Source organism: Hippichthys cyanospilos, chromosome 3 (genome assembly GCF_059441005.1).
Source record: "Hippichthys cyanospilos isolate Australia breed blue-spotted pipefish chromosome 3, RoL_Hcya_1.0, whole genome shotgun sequence".
NCBI lineage: Eukaryota > Metazoa > Chordata > Actinopteri > Syngnathiformes > Syngnathidae > Hippichthys > Hippichthys cyanospilos.
The window spans coordinates 13,821,059-13,844,666 of NC_142371.1; the positions used below are offsets into that span (position 1 = coordinate 13,821,059).

The 23,608-nt window shown below is 37.7% G+C and overlaps 1 protein-coding gene across 2 annotated transcripts in view; it reads right to left on the reverse strand.

Moving 5' to 3' along the window:
• Positions 1-22,527, reverse strand: part of trak1a (trafficking protein, kinesin binding 1a) — a 68,470-nt gene extending 45,943 nt beyond the window's left edge. Inside the window, exons 1-10 of one of the 2 annotated variants that reach the window (XM_088410225.1) lie at positions 22,280-22,527; positions 17,813-18,007; positions 5,624-5,700; positions 5,092-5,208; positions 4,775-4,875; positions 4,026-4,134; positions 3,669-3,747; positions 3,417-3,547; positions 3,262-3,336; positions 2,220-2,246 (exon numbers count right to left, since the gene is read on the reverse strand). In XM_088410225.1, coding sequence (XP_088266351.1) covers positions 2,220-2,246; positions 3,262-3,336; positions 3,417-3,547; positions 3,669-3,747; positions 4,026-4,134; positions 4,775-4,875; positions 5,092-5,208; positions 5,624-5,700; positions 17,813-18,007; positions 22,280-22,283 — 915 coding nt within the window. In that variant the 5' untranslated portion in view covers positions 22,284-22,527. The remainder of the gene's footprint in view (positions 1-2,219; positions 2,247-3,261; positions 3,337-3,416; positions 3,548-3,668; positions 3,748-4,025; positions 4,135-4,774; positions 4,876-5,091; positions 5,209-5,623; positions 5,701-17,812; positions 18,008-22,279) is intronic. The other variant, XM_088410224.1, reaches the window with a different exon arrangement.
• Between the last annotated feature and the right edge of the window lie 1,081 nt (positions 22,528-23,608).

A 23,608-nucleotide genomic window follows, 5' to 3' on the forward strand; every position in this document is an offset into this window, starting at 1 on the left:
TACGTAGCACTTACTATACTGTTTTGGTACCATTTTTTAATATGTATGAACAATTTTGATGTTTTTACCTGGTGTTCTAAACGCATTAGCTATTTAACATAGATTTGGATTGCCCGCTATACGGCAAATTCGCCTTACGAGCCCAACCGGGGAACAGATTAATCTCATAACCCGGGGGCCCACTGTGTATATATATATATATATATATATATATATATATATATATATATATATATATATATATATATATATATATATATATATATACAGTGGGCCCCCGGGTTACGAACTTAATCCGTTCAGCGGCTACGCTCGTATCTCGAATTGCTCGTATAGCGGGCAATCCAAACCCATGTTAATTCGTGAATGCGTGCAACGCGCGCAGTAGCCTTAGGTAAAAACATCACGCTGTATACATATGTTAATATTGAGTGACATAATCTACTGTACAGTTGCATTATATAACAAGTTCAAAGTTAAAATGACATTTACCTTTGGAAAGACGTGACTTGAGCTGAGATAAGCCGAGAGGAGCAGAAATGAACGCTCGAAGTCAACACGGTAAAGCCGATATGCTATTGGTCTTACAGTGTCACAGTAACTTTTTCAGTCAGGGTTTTCTCTACTGCTTTCCATCCCAACCAGCTGTGCCATCAAGCTAGATAAAGGCGTTCGGCCAATAGCATATCGGCACTTCTGTGATTGACGTGTGACGCCGGCCAATAGCATCTCCGTGAGTGAGACCGGGTGACCTTAATCGACCAATAGCATATTGGCGTCTCCTTGACTGACTGATACTTATTGGCACGTTTTTATTAAACTTTAAACGGTTGGAATGTATTGACATCTTATTGATTAAAACACATTTAAACCTGTGACGATTCTTTGTCCTGCAATCGGCACGTTTAATTTCATGTCAGCTGTTTTTCCCGACGTGAATTGAGCTGGGTGGAGGCGGAGGGGAGGGTATGTGTGTGTTGTATTAACCATGTGTGTGTTGTATTATCCAGGCGCCACACTTATAGCTTGTTCGAGCAACAATGCACTACTGGTTTCAACTCACAGAATTGCAACAATGGCGCTGTCCCAAAGCATGCCGGGAGATTGCCGTCTAACATGAGATGCAGTTATGTTGAACAACTTTTAGACAGCACTGTAATTTCACTTGTAACAGGATCAGAGATTAACTCGGCAGGCTATTGGTCTTACAGTGTTACAGTAACTTTTTCAGTCAGGGTGCAAATCACGGAGATACTAAAACATCATCCTCTTATTTCTTCCTTTACCGCTGCTAGTAATTTTAGAAGCTATGTCTAACAGATAAAGTTTGCAAAGTCTTCAAAACATTCCGTTTTTCACCCATTTTCTCTACTTCCTTCCATCCTGTCCCATCAAGCTAGATAAAGGCGTTCGTCCAATAGCATATCGGCATTTCTGTGATTGACGTGTGACGCCGGCCAATAGCATCTCCGTGAGTGAGACCGGGTGACCTTAATCGACCAATAGCATATTGGCGTCTCCTTGACTGACTGATAATTATTCACACTTTTTTTTAAACGGTTGGAATGTATTGACAATTAATTTAAAAAAAAACACACATTTAAACCAATGACAATTCTTTGTCCTGCAATCGGCACATTTAATTTCATGTCAGCTGTTCTTCCCTTTAGCTGTACAAACACTACACTTAAATGGTAATTTATTTAGACACCGTGAGTGAGACAGTCAGTGTGACGTTGTAAGACCAATAGCGTTCACGTTACCGCCACAAGTATCTGCTGATGATTTTAGATGACGCAACTGCTAAATTTGTTGACGCAGTTAGGCGAAAACATTTCTATATACTCGAAGGCTGGATTGTCGGAATGCTCGTAAGGCGAGAGGTTTGTTTGTAAGCGGAGGACAAAAATCTCCCTGATCCACGCTCGTAAGGCGAATTGTTCGCAAATCAGGGTGCTCGTAAGCCGGGGGCTGACTGTATATATATACATATACAGTGGGCCCCCGGGTTACGAACTTAATCCGTTCAGCGGCTACGCTCGTATCTCGAATTGCTCGTATAGCGGGCAATCCAAACCCATGTTAATTCGTGAATGCGTGCAACGCACGCCGAAGCCTTAGGTAAAAACGACACACTGTATACATATATTAAAATTGAGTGACATAATCTGCTGTACACTTGCATTATATGATAAATACAATGAATAAATAGCTTTTACCTTTGAAACGACGAGACTTGCGACGAGCTGAGTGTAAGCAGAGGGGGGCAGAGTTTAACGCTCAATGTTAATACGGCGATAGATATGCTATTGGTCTTACAGTGTTACAGTAACTCTTTCAGTCAGGGTGCAAATCACGCAGATACTAAAACATCATCCTCTTATTTCTTTCTTTACCGCTGCTAGTAATTTTAGAAGCTATGTCTAACAGATAAAGTTTGCAAAGTCTTCACAACATTCCGTTTTTCACTAATTTTCTCTCCTTCCTTCCATCCTGTCCCATCAAGCTAGATAAAGGCGTTCGGCCAATAGCATATCGGCATTTCTGTGATTGACGTGTGACGCCGGCCAATAGCATCTCCGTGAGTGAGACCGGGTGACCTTAATCGACCAATAGCATATTCGCATCTCCGTGACTGACTGATAATTATTCACACTTTTTTTTTTAAACGGTTGGAATGTATTGACAATTAATTAAAAAAAAAACACACATTTAAACCAATGACAATTCTTTGTCCTGCAATCGGCACATTTAATTTTATGTCAGCTGTTTTTCCCTTTAGCTGTACAAACACTACACTTAAATGGTAATATATTTAGACACCGTGAGTGAGACAGTTAGTGTGACGTTGTAAGACCAATAGCGTTCACGTAACTGCCACAAGTATCTACTGATGATTGATGATGTCGCTACTGTTAATTTTATTGACGCAATTAAACGAGAACATTTCTACATACTCAATGGCCGGTATGTCGAATTGCTTGTAAGGCAAGAGGTTAGTTCGTAAGCGGAGGACAAAAATCTCCCTGATCCACGCTCGTAAGGCGAATTGTTCGTAAATCAGGGTGCTCGTAAGCCGAGGGCCGACTGTATATATAACCACTTCATAAAAAAATAAGTAGAAATAATAAGAATGGTAAAAAACAGTCCATTAAACCATCCATGTATCCACATGGGCAAACAACCATAAGTGCGCTCAAGAGGGTAGGACACCATAATATTTATTCAAAGGGGGTTGATACTTCAAAAAATACAACGTACCTCAGCAGTGAGTTGTCGCTGGGCATCTTTGGCAGCTCCTAGGTGTTGTGTTAGTTCTTCATTTTCCACAGCATACTAGAAAATGTAAATAAAATGTGAAACTAATACAATTACAAATATTGCAAGCTGGCTAAATGCAGTCAAGGAATGCACACCATCTTGGCCTTTTTCTGGAGGTCTACTATCTGAGACAGAAGATGAGTGATCTCCTCCTGCTGTCTGGAAGCATCCTCAGACTTCCTTGCCAGTTCTTCGGCCAGAGAGGATATTTGCAGATTGGCAAGACCTATGAACATCAATGGGTGTTCATCAAAAGGACATTACTGTCGCCAAACTAACAAAAGGTAGCACAACCCTCACAAAACGGTGACCATACTCTAACTGACTCAAGGTGCTGAAACACTCACGAAGTTCTTTGACACAATCATTGACCAACTGTTGCTCTTTTTCTTCATAGCAGAGGGTTTCTGTCTCCAAGTGACTGGCCTGGAGCAGAAAACGATAAGAGGAGACAATCAAAATTAATTACTTACACCAGAGAGGATGTTTCTTAAGAAATGCACGCAAAGCTGAGCAAACCTTCCTGCATTACTATCTGAATCATTAGTTGATTCAGATAGTTGATTCAAATACATACCATACATACGTGTAAGTCGCACAAGCAATACAATGCACAGACTTATCTGGTAAAAGGTATGTAATGAGTAATGAGGTTGCACAAATAATGCAGAACATTTTATATTTTCCAGTGTGTGTGGATGAACCTTAAAGCGCAGAGATTTATTTTCTTCCTCTAGATCTTTCAGTTTCTTCTGCAAGGAGTCCAACGGGAAACAAGTTGGTGTTGACACACTGTTCTCACTGGGTCGAATACTATTTAAACACATGCATGCACATAATTAGAAATAGTGCAGACATGACATTTTATTACCCTTAAAATACATTATACCAGGGGTCACCAACGTGTTGCCCGTGGGCACCAGGTAGCCCCCAAAGATCACATGAGTAGCCCGCAGACCTGTTCTGCACAAAGCTTACAAGCGATAGAACATTGGTGATTATCTATGAATTTTACAAACAAGTATACATGTATACATTTACATTACATATTACACTTGATTTACATATTTACTACAGCAGTTATTTAATAATTGTGCAAAATCATTAACATGATCGGTGTCTTCACATAAACTGGTAGCCCTTCGTATTACCCGGTACCATAGAAGTAGCTTTTAGTTCCAAAAAGGTTGGTGACCCCTGCATTATAAAGTGAATTGAGGCTTTGTCCTGGAGATTTCCAAATAGAAAATGCCTTGACATAAATTTTGTTGTGAATTAGTTTTACAAGTACAAAATGAAACTACCCCCCCCCCCCCAAAAAAAAAAAAGATATTTACAATACATTCATTACATTTTCAAATTTTATAGCAAAATCACACATTAGAAGGAAGGCAAGATGTGATTTGACGGATGATGAGCAGAAAAAAAACGGATCTAATGAAAAGAGCCTCACGGTGTTGTAGCAACCGACTCCCCCTCACTTTCCTCAGCAGCGTTGGTATAAAACTGCAACAGCTCATCTTTCATGGACACGTCATGACGCAACTGAGAAACCTAGTAGTGTAAAGGTAGGAAAAAAAACATTGATTAAGTGTTGTGAAATCCCACCATTGCAATCTAATGCTGAAGAATATCCTTGAATTGCAATCTATTCTAAAATTGGCCTTCATAGTTTGAGGGCACTGTATGGAATTGACTAATGACTTTAACAATGACAAATATGTTGATAACAATAAAAAGGCTTGACACTTTGAAACATCACACACCCACCTCCTCTCTTATGTGCTCAACTTGCTCTTCCAGCAGTTCATTTCTCTCACTAAGGGCCTTGTTTTTCTTTAGTAGTGACTGACCAATGCGAGCTGCTAATTCCAAGTCACGCTCTTTCTGCAAAGGATTCAACACAGATTAACAAACAATTCAAAAGTCAAAGACAAACAAATAATTTAATTAAAAAATACAAGAATTGCTGATATGACAATATAGTCAACACTCCCTGATTAGGTAGTTATGCAACACTCCTTGGCTTAATCATTTATAATGAGTGCCAAATGGATGATAAACCACTATAAGACACAAAGCAATAACCTCCTTTCATGAACCAAAACTTAATAGAAAGTCATCCTTATGTTGGTGGAATTATTATTATTATTATTATTACTATTATTATTATTATTATTATTATTATTATTATTATTATTATTATTATTATTATTTTATATGAATCAAGCCATTAGAGATCTCAACAAGTCGACAATGTGGATCTATGTGATTTGAATAAAAAGCAACTTAAGTTTCTCACCTCTTCCAGCAGTCGAGTGACAGCGTCAATGTCACTGTAGGTCTTTGTCATCTGTCCAACTCTATCAGCACACAGCACTGCACAAACAAGGAAGATTTTACTCGTCTTTTAAACACAAACCAATCCCAATGTCAAAGGAAATCGCTGCAAATAAGAACATACATGTATACTTTTACAACATTAATTAGGACCTACCAGTGTGCCCTCACCTAACGCCCAGCTACAATGAAATTAATAAATATAAACAAAAAAGCAGAACAATTACATTTTAATGATGCCATCCATCCATTTTCTATCGCCGCTTACGCTCACTAAGGTCACTGGCCTGTACAAGCCAAGACAAACAGGGACCAACAACCAGCACAACTATGGACAATTTCCGGTTACCCACCGTGAATTGATGGCCTGCCAGCAGCAATATAATAATACTCTTTACTTTATTAATGTGTTCTAATATTACTTTTGTTCCTATTTAAACAAATATTGGGGGGGGGGGGGGGGTATGTATGTCTAAACTTGCAGTACAGTATGCTGGGGCTGGGACATAAAAATAAATAAAAAAAATCAATCAAAATAAAATCTAGATGTCTTTTCAGTCTTTTTAAGTTTTCAGTCTGTGTAACCCTTACCCCAAAGTACTGTACACTGATTTTAAATCATTTTTTACATCCATAGCTTGTACTAAACTTACTTAAATGCCACGATTAAGTAGTTCCTATTGTAAACCAGTCTTGTCCAACCATCCAGGATTCTGACACTGCAAAAAGCTTGATTGATTACATGATTTAGCTAATTTTCAAATGATCCATTTTTGAAATGACAGATTTTAGGTTTAAAATGAGTCGGAGTAGTTTGAGTACCTCAGTTGCTCAAGGCATTTTTTTCTTGCCCCGAATACATGCTTATTAGTGTATCCGTCAGAAAATGTCAAATTAACTGCAGAAAAACTTGTTAATGGTCAGCATTACAGTAAAACATGGCAGAAACACACTGAGAAGACCAGGTAACAAAATAAACCTTAACAAAATATTTAATAAAACAAATACCATAGTATAAAGTAATCCATCGTTTATCGAGGGGGTTATGTTCCAAAAATAAAGTAAATCCATGAAGTAGCCAGGTTTTTTTTTTTAATTATTCTACAATGCAATACTAAACTATAGAATAAAGCCAAAAATCAAAACATGTTTTAAAGCCCCAAATTTGTCAATCATTTTAATATAGTAATACAAAGTTGGAATCATTGTTACTCGCGTATTTCACAGTCCCAGCTATGCCTCTTCTTCCTGAACCCGCACATTGTTATGAGTAGTTGTTTGAGCTCTTTCTTTTTCTGAGCAAGAAGATTTTTGCCCGGACATCGAATTAAAGTGAAGCCTCTTATTTCATAACAATACACTTGAAAGTTCAATTTATTACAAAAGAAATCTAGGTAAAAGTCAGATTTCCAAAGCTGTGCATTTCTCCGTTGCTCTCTATGTAGGCACACAGACCTGGTGTGTGCGTTTGCTCTCGGCACACCTACGAGTCACATGATCGGCTCCCAGAGACCAAGGTGTCTATCAATGTGCTTACTAGCACGAAGTTAAAGAAAATGAACATTTATCGCGTGTCTCGTCGCGTCAGCCAATTAGCTTCGGGAACATTCAACGTCTGAAGCAGGGGGCAGAAACGAATCATGGTGGCTGCTTTGCGGTCACCGGGAGCTATCAAACACGGCCAGCTGAGCTTTCAATACAAAACGGAGCCAAGCAAGAGCACTCACCTGGCTTGTAGAAAGGCGGAAAGGAGAACTTGGGACAACTGGTATGTGCAGCGTTTGCTTCCTTGTTTTAACAGTTTTTGAACCGTAGTTACGGTCCTAAGCTAACGATAGTGCAGCAGTGACAGTACAGTATTTAACACGGTTTTGGCCACTTGATTGCGACATTGAAACTTTTTTTTTTGGGCAGACGAGTATTGCCGTGAAGCAAGGGACACGCAGTGTAAAAAAAGAATAATAAAAGTGCTGTCGTAGAAATCATTGTCTCTGCCATATCCCGGAAAAGAGATATGGCAATCCTTTCCGGATCCACTGTAAAGTGCACAGCAAGCTCACTCCCCTCCCCTCGCGTGATACTGTTGTGTGAAAAGTGAACTTCATCTTGACCTCACGACAAAACGGCACGCGTAGAGCGTAAACGATGTGCTCCATCTGAACGCAACACGTGATCGGGGCATAAAAGTGGACAGTTTTGTATTGTAGTCAATGGAGTTCGGCGATGGATGTGTATGGAGCAACGTGAGACGCCTCGCGATGGCACGCAAAGCTGCATGGCGAGTAATTTCGCCTGTCGCATGAAGTTGAAAAATTTGAACTTTTGACACGTATCGCGTCGCGACAGCCAACCAACTTCAACGTTTTGCACATGGGGCAGGAATAAATCATGGAGGTTGCTTTGCGGTCACTGGGAGCTATCCAACACGGCCAGCTGAGTTTTTAATACAAAAAGTAGCCAAGCAAGAGCACTCATCTGGCTTGTAGAATGGCGGAAGGGAGAACTTCGATCAACTGGTATGTGCAGCGTTTGTTTCATTTTTTAACAGCTGATGAACTGTAGTTACTGTGCCAAGATAACGATAGTGCAGCATTGACAGCTCAGTATTTAGCACGGTATCAGCCACTTGATTGCGACATTGAAATTTTTTTTTTTTTGGCAGACAAGTATTGCCGCAAAGCGAGGGGACACGCAGTTTTAAAAAGAATAATAAAGGTGCTGTAGAAAATATTGGCTGTGCTACATCCCAGAAAAGTCAAAGTTTTCAACAATGCTGTTCTTTCCTGATCTACTGTAAAGTGCACAGCGAGCTCACTCCCCTACCCTCATGCTACAAAAAGTGACTTCACAAAAGTGATCATCTTGACCCCGCAACAAAACACCTCGCATAGAGCGTAAAGGACACTCACTGTCACGTTTGGTGCGCATGTAGCAATAGACCAAAATTTAGGGGTCGTGATTTGAAAGATGAGGAAGAAAGTAGTGTGCCAAGCACAGTTAAGTAAAGTTAAAGTACATAAAAATAATTAAAATTTAAAAAAAAAAAAAAGGTTGACCAAAAATGTATAAAAGTTGGTCATCTATGATGTGTTATTTGTCCTTCTGTGCAAATAAATATTATTCAGCAATGCCCTTATTCCCAAAACTCAATAGTCAATTGGAAACTGCTGTAGGATATCCCAATGCCAATAGTTGCCTCACTTGTCAAATTACTGTATTTTCCGCACTATAAGGCGCACTGGATAAGGTGCACCCTCAATTAACGACATATTTTGAAACTTTTTCCATACATAAGGTACACCGGATGATAAGGCGCACCCTCCATTAATGACATATTTTAAAACTTTTTCAATCACAATATAGTAATACTCAAAGTAATAACAATAATAACAAGTAATAACTCTAAACTCTCAATAGCATAATAACTCAATGTCAATATGACCAACCTTGTTCAACTGTAAACACACAGAAGAAACAGGTAAAGCTTACTTTATCAGTTCATTCCCCATCTATGAATATCAATATTGATCTATATATAAGGCGCACCTGATTATAAGGCGCACCATAAGCTTTTTTCTTTTTAAAAGACTTTTGGGTGCGCCTTATACTGCGGAAAATATGGTAATTCAATTAATGCGTTTCGTTGCCCAGTCACACAGTGTTCCGTAGTACAGTATATTGTTGACTAGATAACAGACCTTACCCCTGATAAGCAGAAGAAAATGGATGGATGGGTACTTTTTTAACGGGATATGTTAAGGTGGAGATCTTCCATAATGCAAAACAGAAGTAAACAATGCAAATAAACCATTTCATTTGCTTGTGTGTCACAGGTGGCCCAGAAGCACTTTCCACCGGGACAACGCAGAAAACATTCAGCTTGAAAAAAAAAAAAGAACAAATATGTGAGAAGGGAGTTGACACTTCATAATAAAAGAACATTTTGGGGATTGTGTATTATACTTGCTACTTGTAACATATGAAAATAAAGATTGTAGTGTGTTTGTTTATATGGCAACACTTTAAAGTTAGAATGAAAAAGTTGAGTAGAACAGAAACTGAGCTAGATGCTACTACAAAGAATGTCTGGTCAGTTATAAAACTTACAAGTTGCATTGATTTCATAATAATGTATTTATATGTTTATAATAATAATAATAATGATTGATGATGCAAAATGTGTGTAATATAACATTCAATTCAGTTAATTGTTAGGCTGGATGATTTCATACAAAAATCAACACGTGGAAGCCAATAGACAAAGAACATAAATATACAGCAATGTAGATACACTTTTGAGTATGTTTTATTTTGCCACACTAGTTTATCCTGTTTAATAAAAGTTCTAAATATGGGTTATTCTCCTCATTGCAGACACCTGTGACTTAATGAATGATGTATGCAATTATAATAAAATGTAAATAAATTATCATATTGTATATTATAATGTCATGTAATAAGTATGTAAGGGGTAATGTTTTTTTGATGATTTTACACACAATATATATTAAATTCTATACATTTGCAAGTTGGACATTACTTTGGTAGACACAGTAATAATTTAACAGTTAATCCAATTCAGTTAATTGTTAGGCTGGATGATTTCATACAAAAATCAACACGTGGAAGCCAATAGACAAAGAACATAAATATACAGCAATGTAGATACACTTTTGAGTATGTTTTATTTTGCCACACTAGTTTATCCTGTTTAATAAAAGTTCTAAATATGGGTTATTCTCCTCATTGCAGACACCTGTGACTTAATGAATGATGTATGCAATTATAATAAAATGTAAATAAATTATCATATTGTATATTATAATGTCATGTAATAAGTATGTAAGGGGTAATGTTTTTTTGATGATTTTACACACAATATATATTAAATTCTATACATTTGCAAGTTGGACATTACTTTGGTAGACACAGTAATAATTTAACAGTTGGGATCATATATTTAGTTAAGTCTAACAAAAACGTAAAATCTTGTTTGTTAGTACATAATTAAATTCTAAAGTAAACGTTTCAGCTCAGCTGACTGCTTCACAACAGAAAATCTAAAAGAATGAAAAGTTTAAAAATGGTGCAGGCTAAAAATTTGGGTGCTGGGCAACAGTCAGTTGCACACAGTATACAGTACAAACCAAGAAAGCAAGTAAATGAAAACACGTCATTTTACGGATTATCCATTTGGCAATTCCCTCTGACTGATAACGGTCATGACAGTGAACGACAAAATACAGATATTGCTTGTAAACCAAAGTGTCAATAAATGATTATACTAACTTATCACTGCCATGATTAAGTCAGATTTACTCAATGCACTGCTCATGATGTGCTTATTAGCACTGCACTAAGCTTTACGAAGAAGTGAAATGCAATTCTTTGTCTAACCACATTCAAATTTTTGAGAGTATGTATAACAACATCCTACCAACTCAACAGCTCGATGAGTGACAAAGTGGAATAACTGATAATTAAATACAATACATTGCACTTTGCACAAAGAGACAGTGAGACTCAAAGTTCCATTTAAAAATTGATTAAAATGTCAGAAGCAGAACCATGGCCAGACAAGCCAAAAAGCTTTATTGTAGCAGGAATTATGATAGTTCAATACAAGTGCAAACTACCTTCAGAAAGAACTTGTTGCTCTTCATCCATCTCCTCCAGCTCTACCTGCTCTTGCTCAGTCTGACTTACAAGATGAACAGAATCCATTTCCTCCGCTTCTCCTGTGTTTCCTTGTCCAGGCAAATGAACAAATTCTGTATCGCTCCCATGCCACCACTCGGCTGCTTCACCAGAACCATCAAATGGATGAAATGCCATCTTCAAGTGTACAGGCTAAAACTGTTGACGTACAAAGGCTGAAGGTGCAATTCCATGGAACCTACCAGTGTTACAGACATTCTACTTCTTGATACACAAAATGTGCCAAGTCCATAACAATTCCAGGATTAGTAGAAAAAAGGGCATTTATTTTGATTTGTGAGGTCACAATGACTCTGGAGTTGGTCCGTGAAATAGAAAACAACAACGTCAGCTCTGTGAGCTATTAAGCCTGTCTGATGGCATTTGTATCCTGTGGTGTGTGTGAGTGTGTGTATGTGTGTGTGTGCGCGTGCGTTGGTGACAATCAGACAATCCAACTCCTCCTCTCCTCAGTGATTGGTCAGTCAATGGCCCAAGCTATCATCAGATAACACATGGGTTTCTTTCAGCTCGCTATCAAATGTTGAAGTTTCTGAGTCATATGAAATATAAAAAAGAACACTCCTTAACCCCCTCTGACTGAAAGTAACTTGGTACAGTCTTGTTCAGTCTCTCTGGTGACAATAGTGCCAGCAAACAATAACAGTCTCACACCTGTTTCCAGGTCTAGGGTGTGGCCACAGTCTTAGTCATAGTTGAGGTTTTGCTACATGCTGCATAAACTGCACACCATAAAACGAATGTGGGTCACAAACAACAAGACCATGCTCATGCTCATTAGTGGCTGCTGATTACTGAAATTTCTCTACAAACTGATGCCATCTTAGTGAGTTTCTTTTTGGTTGAGTAACTCTACTTATTGGAGGTGAACATGTAATGGGTAACAAAAGGCAATTTGGACAGTTTCACCTTGCCATATATTTTTACGGCTGCTTGTTTTGCCGGAACACCAACGAATGACAGGAACTCTTAAAAATAGATGTAATACTAATGTCAGAAGTGTAATCATTGCAATCGGCGGCATAGACATCTAGGCAGATGTCCGTTGAGAGGTGCCCCTAAATGGCATTATTTAGGAAAATCAAGCTCGGCAAAACCTACATTTAACTTGTAGTGTACTGTATGTGACGGATGACATTTAGACACGTGTGACAGTTTTTAATAGAACCGTCATCAATAAAGGTTGTTCAAGCAGTTCAAATTGGACAAACAGACCTGGAAGGCTTAGATGTCATGTAAAACAATGGTCCCCAACCACCGGTGCCATCAACTGGTGTCGGACCGCGTGGGCTGCACCCAAAATAATGTTTTGGAAATGATTTAGTTAAACAGTTCATACGTTTGTGCTTGAGCTTTGTTTTTTTTTTGGCACCGCTTCTGGCCGCTGTTGATATTACATACATAGTGAGAAGGATGATGTAGTTTTTAGAGTAGCCAGCAGCAGCAGCCCCCCCACGTCCGTCCGTGGTGATATTACATAGTGAGAACATACATAGTGAAAAGGCTGATGTGTGTCCTCCGCCTAATGCCTGAAGTCAGCTGCGATCCTTGACCGAAAGGAACTGGCATAATAGTTTAGGCTTAAATGTTAAAATTTATTGAAAGTTTATTCATATTGCTTTTTTTATTTTGTTTATGTAAAAAAAATGTATTCTTACACATTTTTTATACATGACCTGATTTATAGTCACTGCAAAAAGTGAAATGATTTCTCTTTCCTGAGGGGGGACTTTGCAAAAAATGATAGAAAAGCACTACATTAGAGTAACTGAAGCAAGTGGAAATGTGAAAAAAATGGCCCAATAAGAAGACATGGAAGAGTGTCACAACAGGAAAACAATGAATCAGAGAAAATACACTAACCGTGGCTAAAAACTTTGTATAAACAACAATCTTTAGTCCATCAAAAGGGTCACATGAAGCATGTTCTTCATTATATCAGTATGTTGAACCCCTCAAGCAAGATCAAATATTGTTTTCCAACAACTCAACTACCCTTACTGCTAACTAACTACAATATACCTTTATGTAAAATTTGAAACAAAAAATATGTAGGTGTTCACATGCTACAATATAGTATGCTCATATAGTGTCAAGGGTTGCCTACCACAGCCTGCAGTGACTCAGCTAAATCTACTATAAAGAAATCCCGCTGCCCGTGGTAAATGTCAACACAATAAGAGGATGAAATTATTATTGTACTTATTTTTCTCAGAAAAGCACTCCAGTTTACAAATACACATTAAACCTGTTCTGTCCCTCACTCACCTCCATGATGCATCTATCCCGCCAGATCAAACATTACAGCACACATGCAGAAGGGGTTACAATGAGGTCATCCCTTCTGAGATACTCCCTTCTGTCTCAGTATTACAATACAAAATAAACAGAATAGCCAGCTGGCAACTAGGCTGTTCTATTCAATTCTAGCACAATATCTGACACAAAGTCTTTAAAAATTTGTCATCTTACCACCTGTGCAATTCCACCAACTTCCATTCAGCAAACAGTTTGACAAGCCACATACAAGAGACAAGAATGTTATCTTACCATCAGTACACTCTTCGTAGTACCAGTCCAATTCATAGTAGTCTGCCTTCACAAATCTCTGGCCTCGTCTCTTCATCCTCAGAGCTCAGAGACACAGTTGTGTTGTATGGTCTCCAAAAGCTCCAGCTAGTCCAACGCCCCAGCATGCTCCAAGATGACCTGTTGTCACTGGGGTCTTGTATACTCTAATGGGATCCAATCATCGGCCTATCAATAAAAGGACCAGTTCTGCGATCGCAGGATAGTTTGTGGGAACTAGCTGCCACAGTGTTATCTCTCCACAAAAGAATTGCCCCAATTTTTCAAGGGTCATTTTGGTCCCACACTCATTAGCAGCTTGCTGTCAGGGTGGTGTGCTCCATTATGTTTCTCGTTCCATGCTGCTAAACAGTTCCCAGACCTGTTAGTCTGTTGTTCTGCAATATTACATCAATATCCAATTGTTGCACCGGTATGTGTTAGCATATTTTAATCAGTCTATGCCTTTCTGCCTAGTAGCTCCATCTTTTTGATTGTGTTTTGGTTTTCCAGTCTCTGAAGATGTGTCGGTATCTTTTTGTCGGTCCCAATCGTTCAGTGGCTTCCTGTTGATATATCATCCAGTCTATTTACTAGCAGCATCTTGTCTTGTAATTAGCTATTAGCACTACCGCCTTCTCTTTTGAAGCATTCCCTGTTCAGTACAGACACTTACTTTGCATGTGGGCCACTTGCATCCTTTACAGTGGCTCAATAAATCCAAAGATGCAACGTGTGACAGAGCAAGCAGGAGCAGTCACGGGTTTTGCAGCAGAAACGATGACAAAATGGAGTGGGTTGGATGAGCCAATTCTAACAACCAATGAGAGGGTATATTGCAACTCTTACTGCCACCCACTGAAGCTACGTCAGCCACCTCTACCACCCAATCCCTCTCCCTTGACTTGTCCTTGTGAGTGGTTGCTATAGCAGCAGGCTCGGACTCCAGAGCCCATGGCAGAGCAGCATGTATAAGCAGCATGAGACTGAATAGATGACGTGGATAGATGAACTAAATACGCAATATTATGTAATATGGTTCAAATTAATGTAGTATATTAATGTTATATTTTCCAAAGTACAGTACATGTGTATCTCAAAAAAAATTTGCCCTTCTTACAAACATTAACTCCTCACATAAAAAAAGACATGTTAATCAACTAACTTTCAAGCTAATAGTTCAGTACTCTAACAACAAAAAACTGAGTGACACCAAACATTGCCTCATCCTCAGATTCTCCTCGACAATCGACACGGGCTCAGTGGGCCAGCTATTACAGCTATAGCACTGCAAATATTGTTCTATATTTAGTACACAGCTCTCTAATATTGCAGCCAAGTAGTGTATGTGAATAGACTTAACATAACTATTTGACATCTTCACCTTTATGATTAAAGTATTATTGTTGGTGCATAGTTTATGTATATTTAACAAGTTATTCCTGAAAAACTAATGGAACCTAATGGAACAAATGTCATGATGTGTCCAGTCCTAATCAGTGGGCCAGCTATTACAGCTACAGTACTGCAAATATTGTTCTATATTTAGTACACAGCTCTCTAATATTGTGGTCAAGTAGTGTATGTGGATAGTCTTAACATAATTATTTGACATCTTCACCTTTATGATTAAAGTATTATTGTTGGTGCATAATCTATGTATATTTAACAAGTTATTCCTGGAAAACTAATGGAACCTAATGGGACCTAATTGAACAAATGTCATGTTGTGTCCACTCCTTGTCAGACAATGACACATTGCATATTTCAGTTTTGTAGAGGATAAAATTATGGAAGTGTTACACTAGTAGCTACAATCACTGGAATAATTATTTAATAAAAACAAGAAAGTCCAGGTGGCTGAGTGGAAAGCTGAAAACAATCATAGCCATCAGAGCATAAGCAATCTGATACTTGTGTGTTGATATCTGACCATTTGTTTCAGGCAATGAGCAGCAACATGACTCCAACAGGGACAAAAAATGTCTGCTATCATCAGGACAAAAACAAGAAATGTTGAGTCACGCTGCCCACACTGCTCTCACTGTGAGCTATTTATATGATTTCTCAGCTAAAAATAGGAGCAAATTTACACCCTACTCATTGTTGAAGTAGACCCGACCTAAAACAAATTATGAATGATGAAAATTAGTTTTACAATTTCCTATGTGAATAATAAGTTTTGTGTGCATTTCTGAATGAATACAAAATGTTAATACTACCAAAACTCTTGTAGTTTCACTACAAGAACAAAGGCTGGAGAGGGGAATATACTACCTTGCTTGGACTCAAACAACTTACTTTTTAAATAGCTGACTCCAACACTTTGTCATAAATCCTGCACACATCACTTGTATCATTATGGCTGCAACTGACACTGTAGCAAACACTTTGTCGTTATTTTTGAACATATCTGTTTTATCTGTATTAGTTCATGAATTATTGTAGCATTGCTATTTTACCTTTATATTTGCACTTTGTGTCTGTTGTCTGTTGATCATCATTGCTGCAATATTGCACATTTAATTACTTCATGGCAGCCTGTATTTTGTACACTTAATGCACATTTTAAATGGATTTCTTGTCATGTTTATTTTAAATTGCTGTAGACTGCAAGATTGACTGGTGACAAATTGTTTGTGATTTACCTTAGGTGGCAAGGTTTATTTTGATTATTGTACTAGCATGACAAATACAGACTGAGAACAATACTCTTTGTACTGAGAACACTAAATTTAATATGAAAGGGGAGGGAGTGAGAGAGCGAGCGAGAGAGAGAGAGAGAGAGAGAGAGAGAGAGAGAGAGAGAGAGAGAGAGAGAGAGAGAGAGAGAGAGAGAGAGACTGGAGCAGTTACGGTCAAGGTGAAGCATAACTTCCTGATTATACCAGTATTTGTACATTTAACAGTTATCATGATAATCCCCAAGTACAGTGATCCCTCACCCTACTGTGACGGCTTCAATACATTTCAGATTTTTGAAAAATTCATATGGCTACTGTCATATATTGATAATCCTGCCGATGCAGTGTTTACCACACTTTGAGTCATTGTAGCCCATCTGACGTACTATAATAACAATCCTATGATCAGTCTAACGTGGTATTTTCACCTCACATACCAGCAACGCAGCGTGACTGACCCGCCCCAAGCTATTTGATCTATAAAATACTTCTGTTACAACATACTTTTTTTTTTTTTTTTTTAATGAGCTATGTTGTGTCTAGGTCCCAATAAATATTGGTGTAAATACACCTCTGAAGAGAGTCCCCCTTATGGAACTGCTTATCTTCTTGGAACTAAGATATAAACATTCTAAGTAACTTCTGCAACAGGGCCACAGCTAGATGGTGGCCAAGGGTTGCCAAGATCACCCCTCGTCACTCCCTGGACGAAAGACACAGCTTGGGGAAAATGTTGATATCAGTGGTTTTTCAGCAAATTGTACATGCATGTAGTTTTCTGAGACCCTTTCACAACTGCCATTATTCAAATCAACTGCACATTTAAAAGTATATAATAAAAATGATTGTATTTTATAATATGCCACGAATGGCCACCACTAACTGAGGTATTGTGACACTGATCACTCCATACAAAAATCTCTGGCCCTTGCTATGTCCGAATGACTAAGTGGGAAACACTGCAGAAAATCAAATCTTTATTGTTATTATTTAGGATGTCTGGCAGACAGACGAATGGAAGAATATATGGATGAACTTTAACAATTTAGCTGTACTTCTAGATAAGAAAGTACAATTTACTGCTATGATTGTAAGAAATAAAAACTGTTGCAAATGTAAACAAGACAATTGTGAATATATCTTGAGTCAGTGCAGCTATACTGCTAAAGGGAAGTACTTACAAAAGTACTTGAGGGTCTCATCTATCTGTTCTGCAGTCAGGTCGAGTGAGGAGTTAGGGTCCACCAGAGGTGTGTGAAGCCAGTCATCTTGCTCATAGCCGAAAATAGTGTCGGCCCTCAGCTTGTAGACTGGCAGCTGCTCTTCCAAAAGGCTAATAATTTCAAGTTCCGGCAAGTCAGTATTGTTACACACATCTGAAAAGACATACACAAAGTCATTGTTTTGTCATTTTTACTTGGCTTAGGTGAAAAAAACATTTACGTCTTTAAAAAGTGTGGTCTTGACAAGTTAACATGGCATACTGCTCATATCAGTAACTAGTTTTTTGTTTTGTTTTTTCAGTAACCAGTTTGTATAAGGCTATAATGGAAAACACAGCACCCCATCTAGTGGTGAAAATAGGAAATGTCTGAAGGGAACATCTGTATTCATTTTTTGAATGTACGTATCCCTTTCCTTCATTTGTGTATTTGCGTTCTCTAACAGCTTACTTTTCAGTTAGTACACAGACTTCCTGGTAACATAGCAATCCTACAACGTCTTTTCTTTACCTACACTATTTTAACCTCCATGAAACCTTAGCTTTACTCATTTATATTGAGTGTTAAATAATATCATATAATTGGTATGAGAAGATCTATTTTTGACTGGCTCTGGCAAAAGGGTTCTCATGGGCTAAAAATGTAAGACAAAAAGAGTTCAATCATATATTAATTATACACCTAAACCCCTTTACAATAATTTCTAATACATGGAGGCACCTCAAACATGTATGCATTTTAGGCAATTTGATTAGTGTCAATTTGAAATCCCTGCTTTTGAGAAAACTGTGTTTTAACGTGGACATATACATCTTTCAAAGACCCATAGTAACTAACACCTCAAGAAAACGACCTCAAACTTTGAGAAACTGTAAGTACTTGTAAGTACATCCAATAGAAGGTGAAGACGTCATCTCAGATTTTAAGAAAAGAAAAAGGAAGATGTTTGACCTCTCAAAAGATGAAATTGGGCAATTATACTTTTTTTTTTTTCAAATCCGGTCACAGGGGAAATTTGATTAAGAAGTTTGAGTCACATGATTGGTGGTATATCTGCACCAATTTTTGTAGTAGAGTATAACAAGACAAAGAATTAATATTTTATCATGGGTATTATATCTCAAATGTGTTTGGCCACAAAGAGACGATGGGGCTACACCCTTTTTTGGATTCCCCCAGACTCTAGCTATAAAGAGGCTCTAACAGGATGCATAATACTATATTTACTATTCCCATATTTTCATACAATTCAACAACAATTTTACCCTCTAAGCAGGTATTTTGAAGAGGTTTAACAATATATTTTTGTCTACACAATCTATATTTATCATCTGCATGAAACTTTATCCACTTACTTACAGACACTTTTGCCAGAGGGTGTCACATTTTTGGGGCGAAAGGCAAACACAACTCTCCACAGTGCAAAGTCTGGATTTATTTGGGGCTTCAACACCATATCATACATATTATACGCCCACTGCAGTGGAAACAATAAATCATAGTAAACTCCTGAGTTATGTGCATCTGTTCAAAAATCACTTCTCTGTAATTAAAACTATTAGGATGGGGGACTTGTTTAGTGGATTGTCACTTCTTTTTTTTTTTTTTTTTTGGGGGGGGGGTAGTTTAGAAAATCTATGACACAGAATAATGGGAGGGTACAGAATATTGTATATTGTGATAAATCGCTTTTTTTGTCCAACAATTTTGGTCTGTCCTTTGTCTGTCCTTTTCCTGCTGTTATGTTGTCCTCAAATCTGCGCCTGTGCACGCCTGTGCTCTCTAACAATGCTGTCTCACACATTTTGCTCATTCACAATGAAAGCCTGACTGTGCTCAAGAAACCTTCAGCAAAAACAGCCATTTTATTACTCTGTGCTCATCGAGGTTACTAAGTAATGCCTTTCCAACCCAATAGTTAGGATTCAGAAAAATCTTGAAATAATTGATGCAAACTAAATATATACTCATCAGTCACAATGTTAAGTTACCTGCAAAATTTAGGAACCAAAACAAGACCTGCATCATAATATTGGTCCTATTAGCGATAATAATTTTGGTGGTTTGCATACATTGTTTTATTGTAAGCATAAATTGCAATGATGTCATCTGCAATTATTCACGAGGTGCACTATATTTCTACAAGGGTTTTTAAAATGATTATTATTATGCATTTTTCCCATCATAGTTAGCGATTGGGGAGCTGTTGTGTGCCTTATGTCTCGAGCTCAGATGTGAGCTTTATGTGATGACATCAGAAGGCCTAAAATTAGACTCCTTTTGAAACTTGCCTAAAACTGCTTAAGTAGTCATTCATGGTATCCTATTGCCTTTAGATTGTAGGCTTCACATGATATATTGTCTTTGCATGAATGTGAAAGGACAAGCTATTTTTTTTTTTTTTGTTACAGTATCAAGCTGTTGTCTTTTGAATTGTATACTGTACCTCCACTCTTGACTTTGCTTAAAGATAGCTTAAAAATGGTCGAAGTACCGTAGATTCATGATCTAAAGTTCACGGCCTTTTAAAGTACTGTATGTGCACACATAAGACAACCTCATAAGGTCATACAACATTAGCAGCAGTTTGCAGCTCCACCAAGAGAAGTTCAAGTTCAAATGTAAGAATAGTCCACTGTCACATTGTCATTCAGAGCAATAAACAAACACTGTCAGCCATATATATATATATGTGTGTGTGTGTGTGTGTGTGTGTGTGTGTGTGTGTGTGTGTAAAGATAAAGTAGAACCCCGTGTTACAACGTCCCTGACTTACGTTATTTTCATGTTGCGACATGGAATACTGAGTTCTTTCATCCTCTCTTTATGGTATTTTCCCGGATTTGTGACAAAAACAACTGTCATGACTCTAGGGGCTTGGCTGTATTTGTGTTGTTTCATCTCCATCTGTAGGCATTTATAGGTAATTACACTTATTTTCAGTTGCCGTCCCTGCAACGCATTACTACAATTCTGGTTTGCTATTTGTCGCCGTCTCCTCACGGAAATGGTGGTCTGTTATTGGTCGGCCTCACTTAGTTCAAAATGGCAGAACGGTAAAGCTTGGTTAGATTGTGAGTTGTTACAAAACCTTATTTATAGTGCATTTTACTGCTTAATTCAAAGTTGAAAGGGTTAGCCACGGGTCCCAAGATTGCTAGTGATGTGAAAGAGAAAAGTTAGAAGATAATTTATATGGATGCGGGTAATAAGCCTAATTAGGGAATATGGGCATAACAAGCGGCACACAATGGTAAATAAATCCTTTCAACATTTTTTATTTATGATGTTTTCTGATTGTATACATGTATATTATATATACACATATACATTATATACACTTACTTTACTATTTTGGTACTAATTTGGAATATGTATGTACAATTCTGATGTTTTTACCTGGGGTTCTAAACGCATTAGCTATTTAACATAGATTTGGATTGCCCATCATACAGTGAATTCGCCTTACGACCCCAACCCAGGAACACATTAATCTCGTAACACGGGGGCCCACTGTGGGTGTGTGTGTGTGTGTGTATATAAAAAAAAGGGGCATTACTGTTCTACATATATATATATATATATATATATATATATATATATATATATATATATATATATATACACATAGAGAGAGAGAGCGAGAGATAGATAGATAGATAGATAGATAGATAGATAGATAGATAGATAGATAGATAGATAGATAGATAGATAGATAGATAGATAGATAGATAGATAGATAGATAGATAGATAGATAGATAGATAGATAGATAGATAGATATACACACACACACACACACACACAAATTAATCTGGATTTAGGAAGACATTATTTTGCTTCAAGTTTTTTTTTTCTTTAACATTTGACAGTATGCAGCTAGATCAGAGTGCGCTAAATTCACTGATCCTTTTGTTGCAGGATCAGTGTAACCGGAGTTTCATCAGCAGAATGGGACACAACCAAAATGGTTTCAAAACCACTATACAGTATGCCATGTAGGTGTAATATATTTTACACAACACTTTGGCTAAGTTTAAACTCTTTGAACAGTAATGCCCCTGTCCAACCTGTCTGACCTCCATGAACCAATACAGTACAGTGCAGGGACACTGCAGAAATCTATGAAAAATTTTCACATTTTCAGTGAATGTATGACTCTGTGTGAACTTTAAAGTTATTAACATGCAAACAACTTCAGAGACAATAATCAGCATTCCAACTATCATAACATTAATGTAATCTTTTACACAAAGTTTTTCAGGACGAATGCAAGTAAAGACTCTGACTACGACTGCGATTCATGACGAGAGGGGACAAAAATAGAGTGACAACCGTGCAGTACATGTGGATAACTGCCCATGTTGTCAAATATGTAGCTCACCACACACACATTCAAACAGCACAAAGAGACCAGCATACTCACTCATGTTGCCTTATGCCTGAACAAAAACCTCGAGGCCTCGACCTATCACATTTTCCAAAAGTCCCGGACAGGGCAAGGACACAAAAGATTCCACAGCCAGAGAAGAGTAAGAAAGAACATTGGGAGGGTGAGACAGGAAGTGCAAGGCAGAGGGTGCAAAAAAAAGTCAAGAGAACAGCACTGGTTGGAAGAGCTATGGGAAGTGAAAGAGAGAGGGAGGAGTGAATAGGAGATGAGAGCTGAGCCAAACTGGTTCACCATGCCTCACATGCCAATGACGATGTCCACATGGACCGCCCCACACCAACACTCTTTGTCTTTCTCTCTCTCGCTCCCCAACTCAACTCTTTCTACTTTCAGCACAAGCAGCACATGCTTTCTCTCTCCAATGCATCACATTTAGAGGAAAACTCTTCCAAACATGTTTCTCCGTGCAATAAAATTCTTACTTTGCTGTCCACACATAAAAAAATAAGTACCTGTACCAGGCTGAGACAAAAAAACAAGGTATAAACAACACACAAGGAGAGCACAAGTATGAACTGAAAATGGAAAAAAAAAATGTGTATGTGTGCATGATACGTTAGGTACAGATATTTACAATTGGTATACAAAACAAGCAGCACCATGAATAGTGCAAAAAAAATCTGAAACAAGTTCCAGTACAGTATATGCAGTTAACCAGGTTCATACACAGATCTATATATGTACCAAACATTTTTAAGCTTTTTAAAAACGTAATTGCTTAATTTCAGCTGACACATTTACTGAAAACAAACACACACAAAAAAAAAACTTTCTGATAGAGGGCAGGATCATAATGCAACAAATAGGTTCCATCATGAATAGAAACCAAAAAAGCCATGTTATTTATAAATAGTGCAGTACACCAACAGCATTACAGTACATCAGACTGAAATTTACATGCTGAGAAGACAACCCTTAAAGGAATACTAAATTTATTTAACCATTTCAGAGGTAAACCATTAGTATTTTGGGCTATTATTTTGTTTTCTTAATTATTTTTTATGTAAAATGTTTATATTTTAAAACATATTTTGTTGATTGCTGTCAATTCATCCCAATCTGATAATGATATTGGATATTGGTCTGACATCACCCAAGATCACAGTACTCGATCAAAATCGATCGATCAAAATCTAAAACCTCAGATGTTGCACTCATATTAAGTAGAAAAAAAAGAATGTAAAAAAAAAAAATCTTGAAAATAGTGAAATTAATTTATTATTTCCCTATTATTTATTATTTTATACCAGTACTTCTGTCACATCCTGTGTCCCTAATGAGTTGTCCTGTGCTGCAGATTGG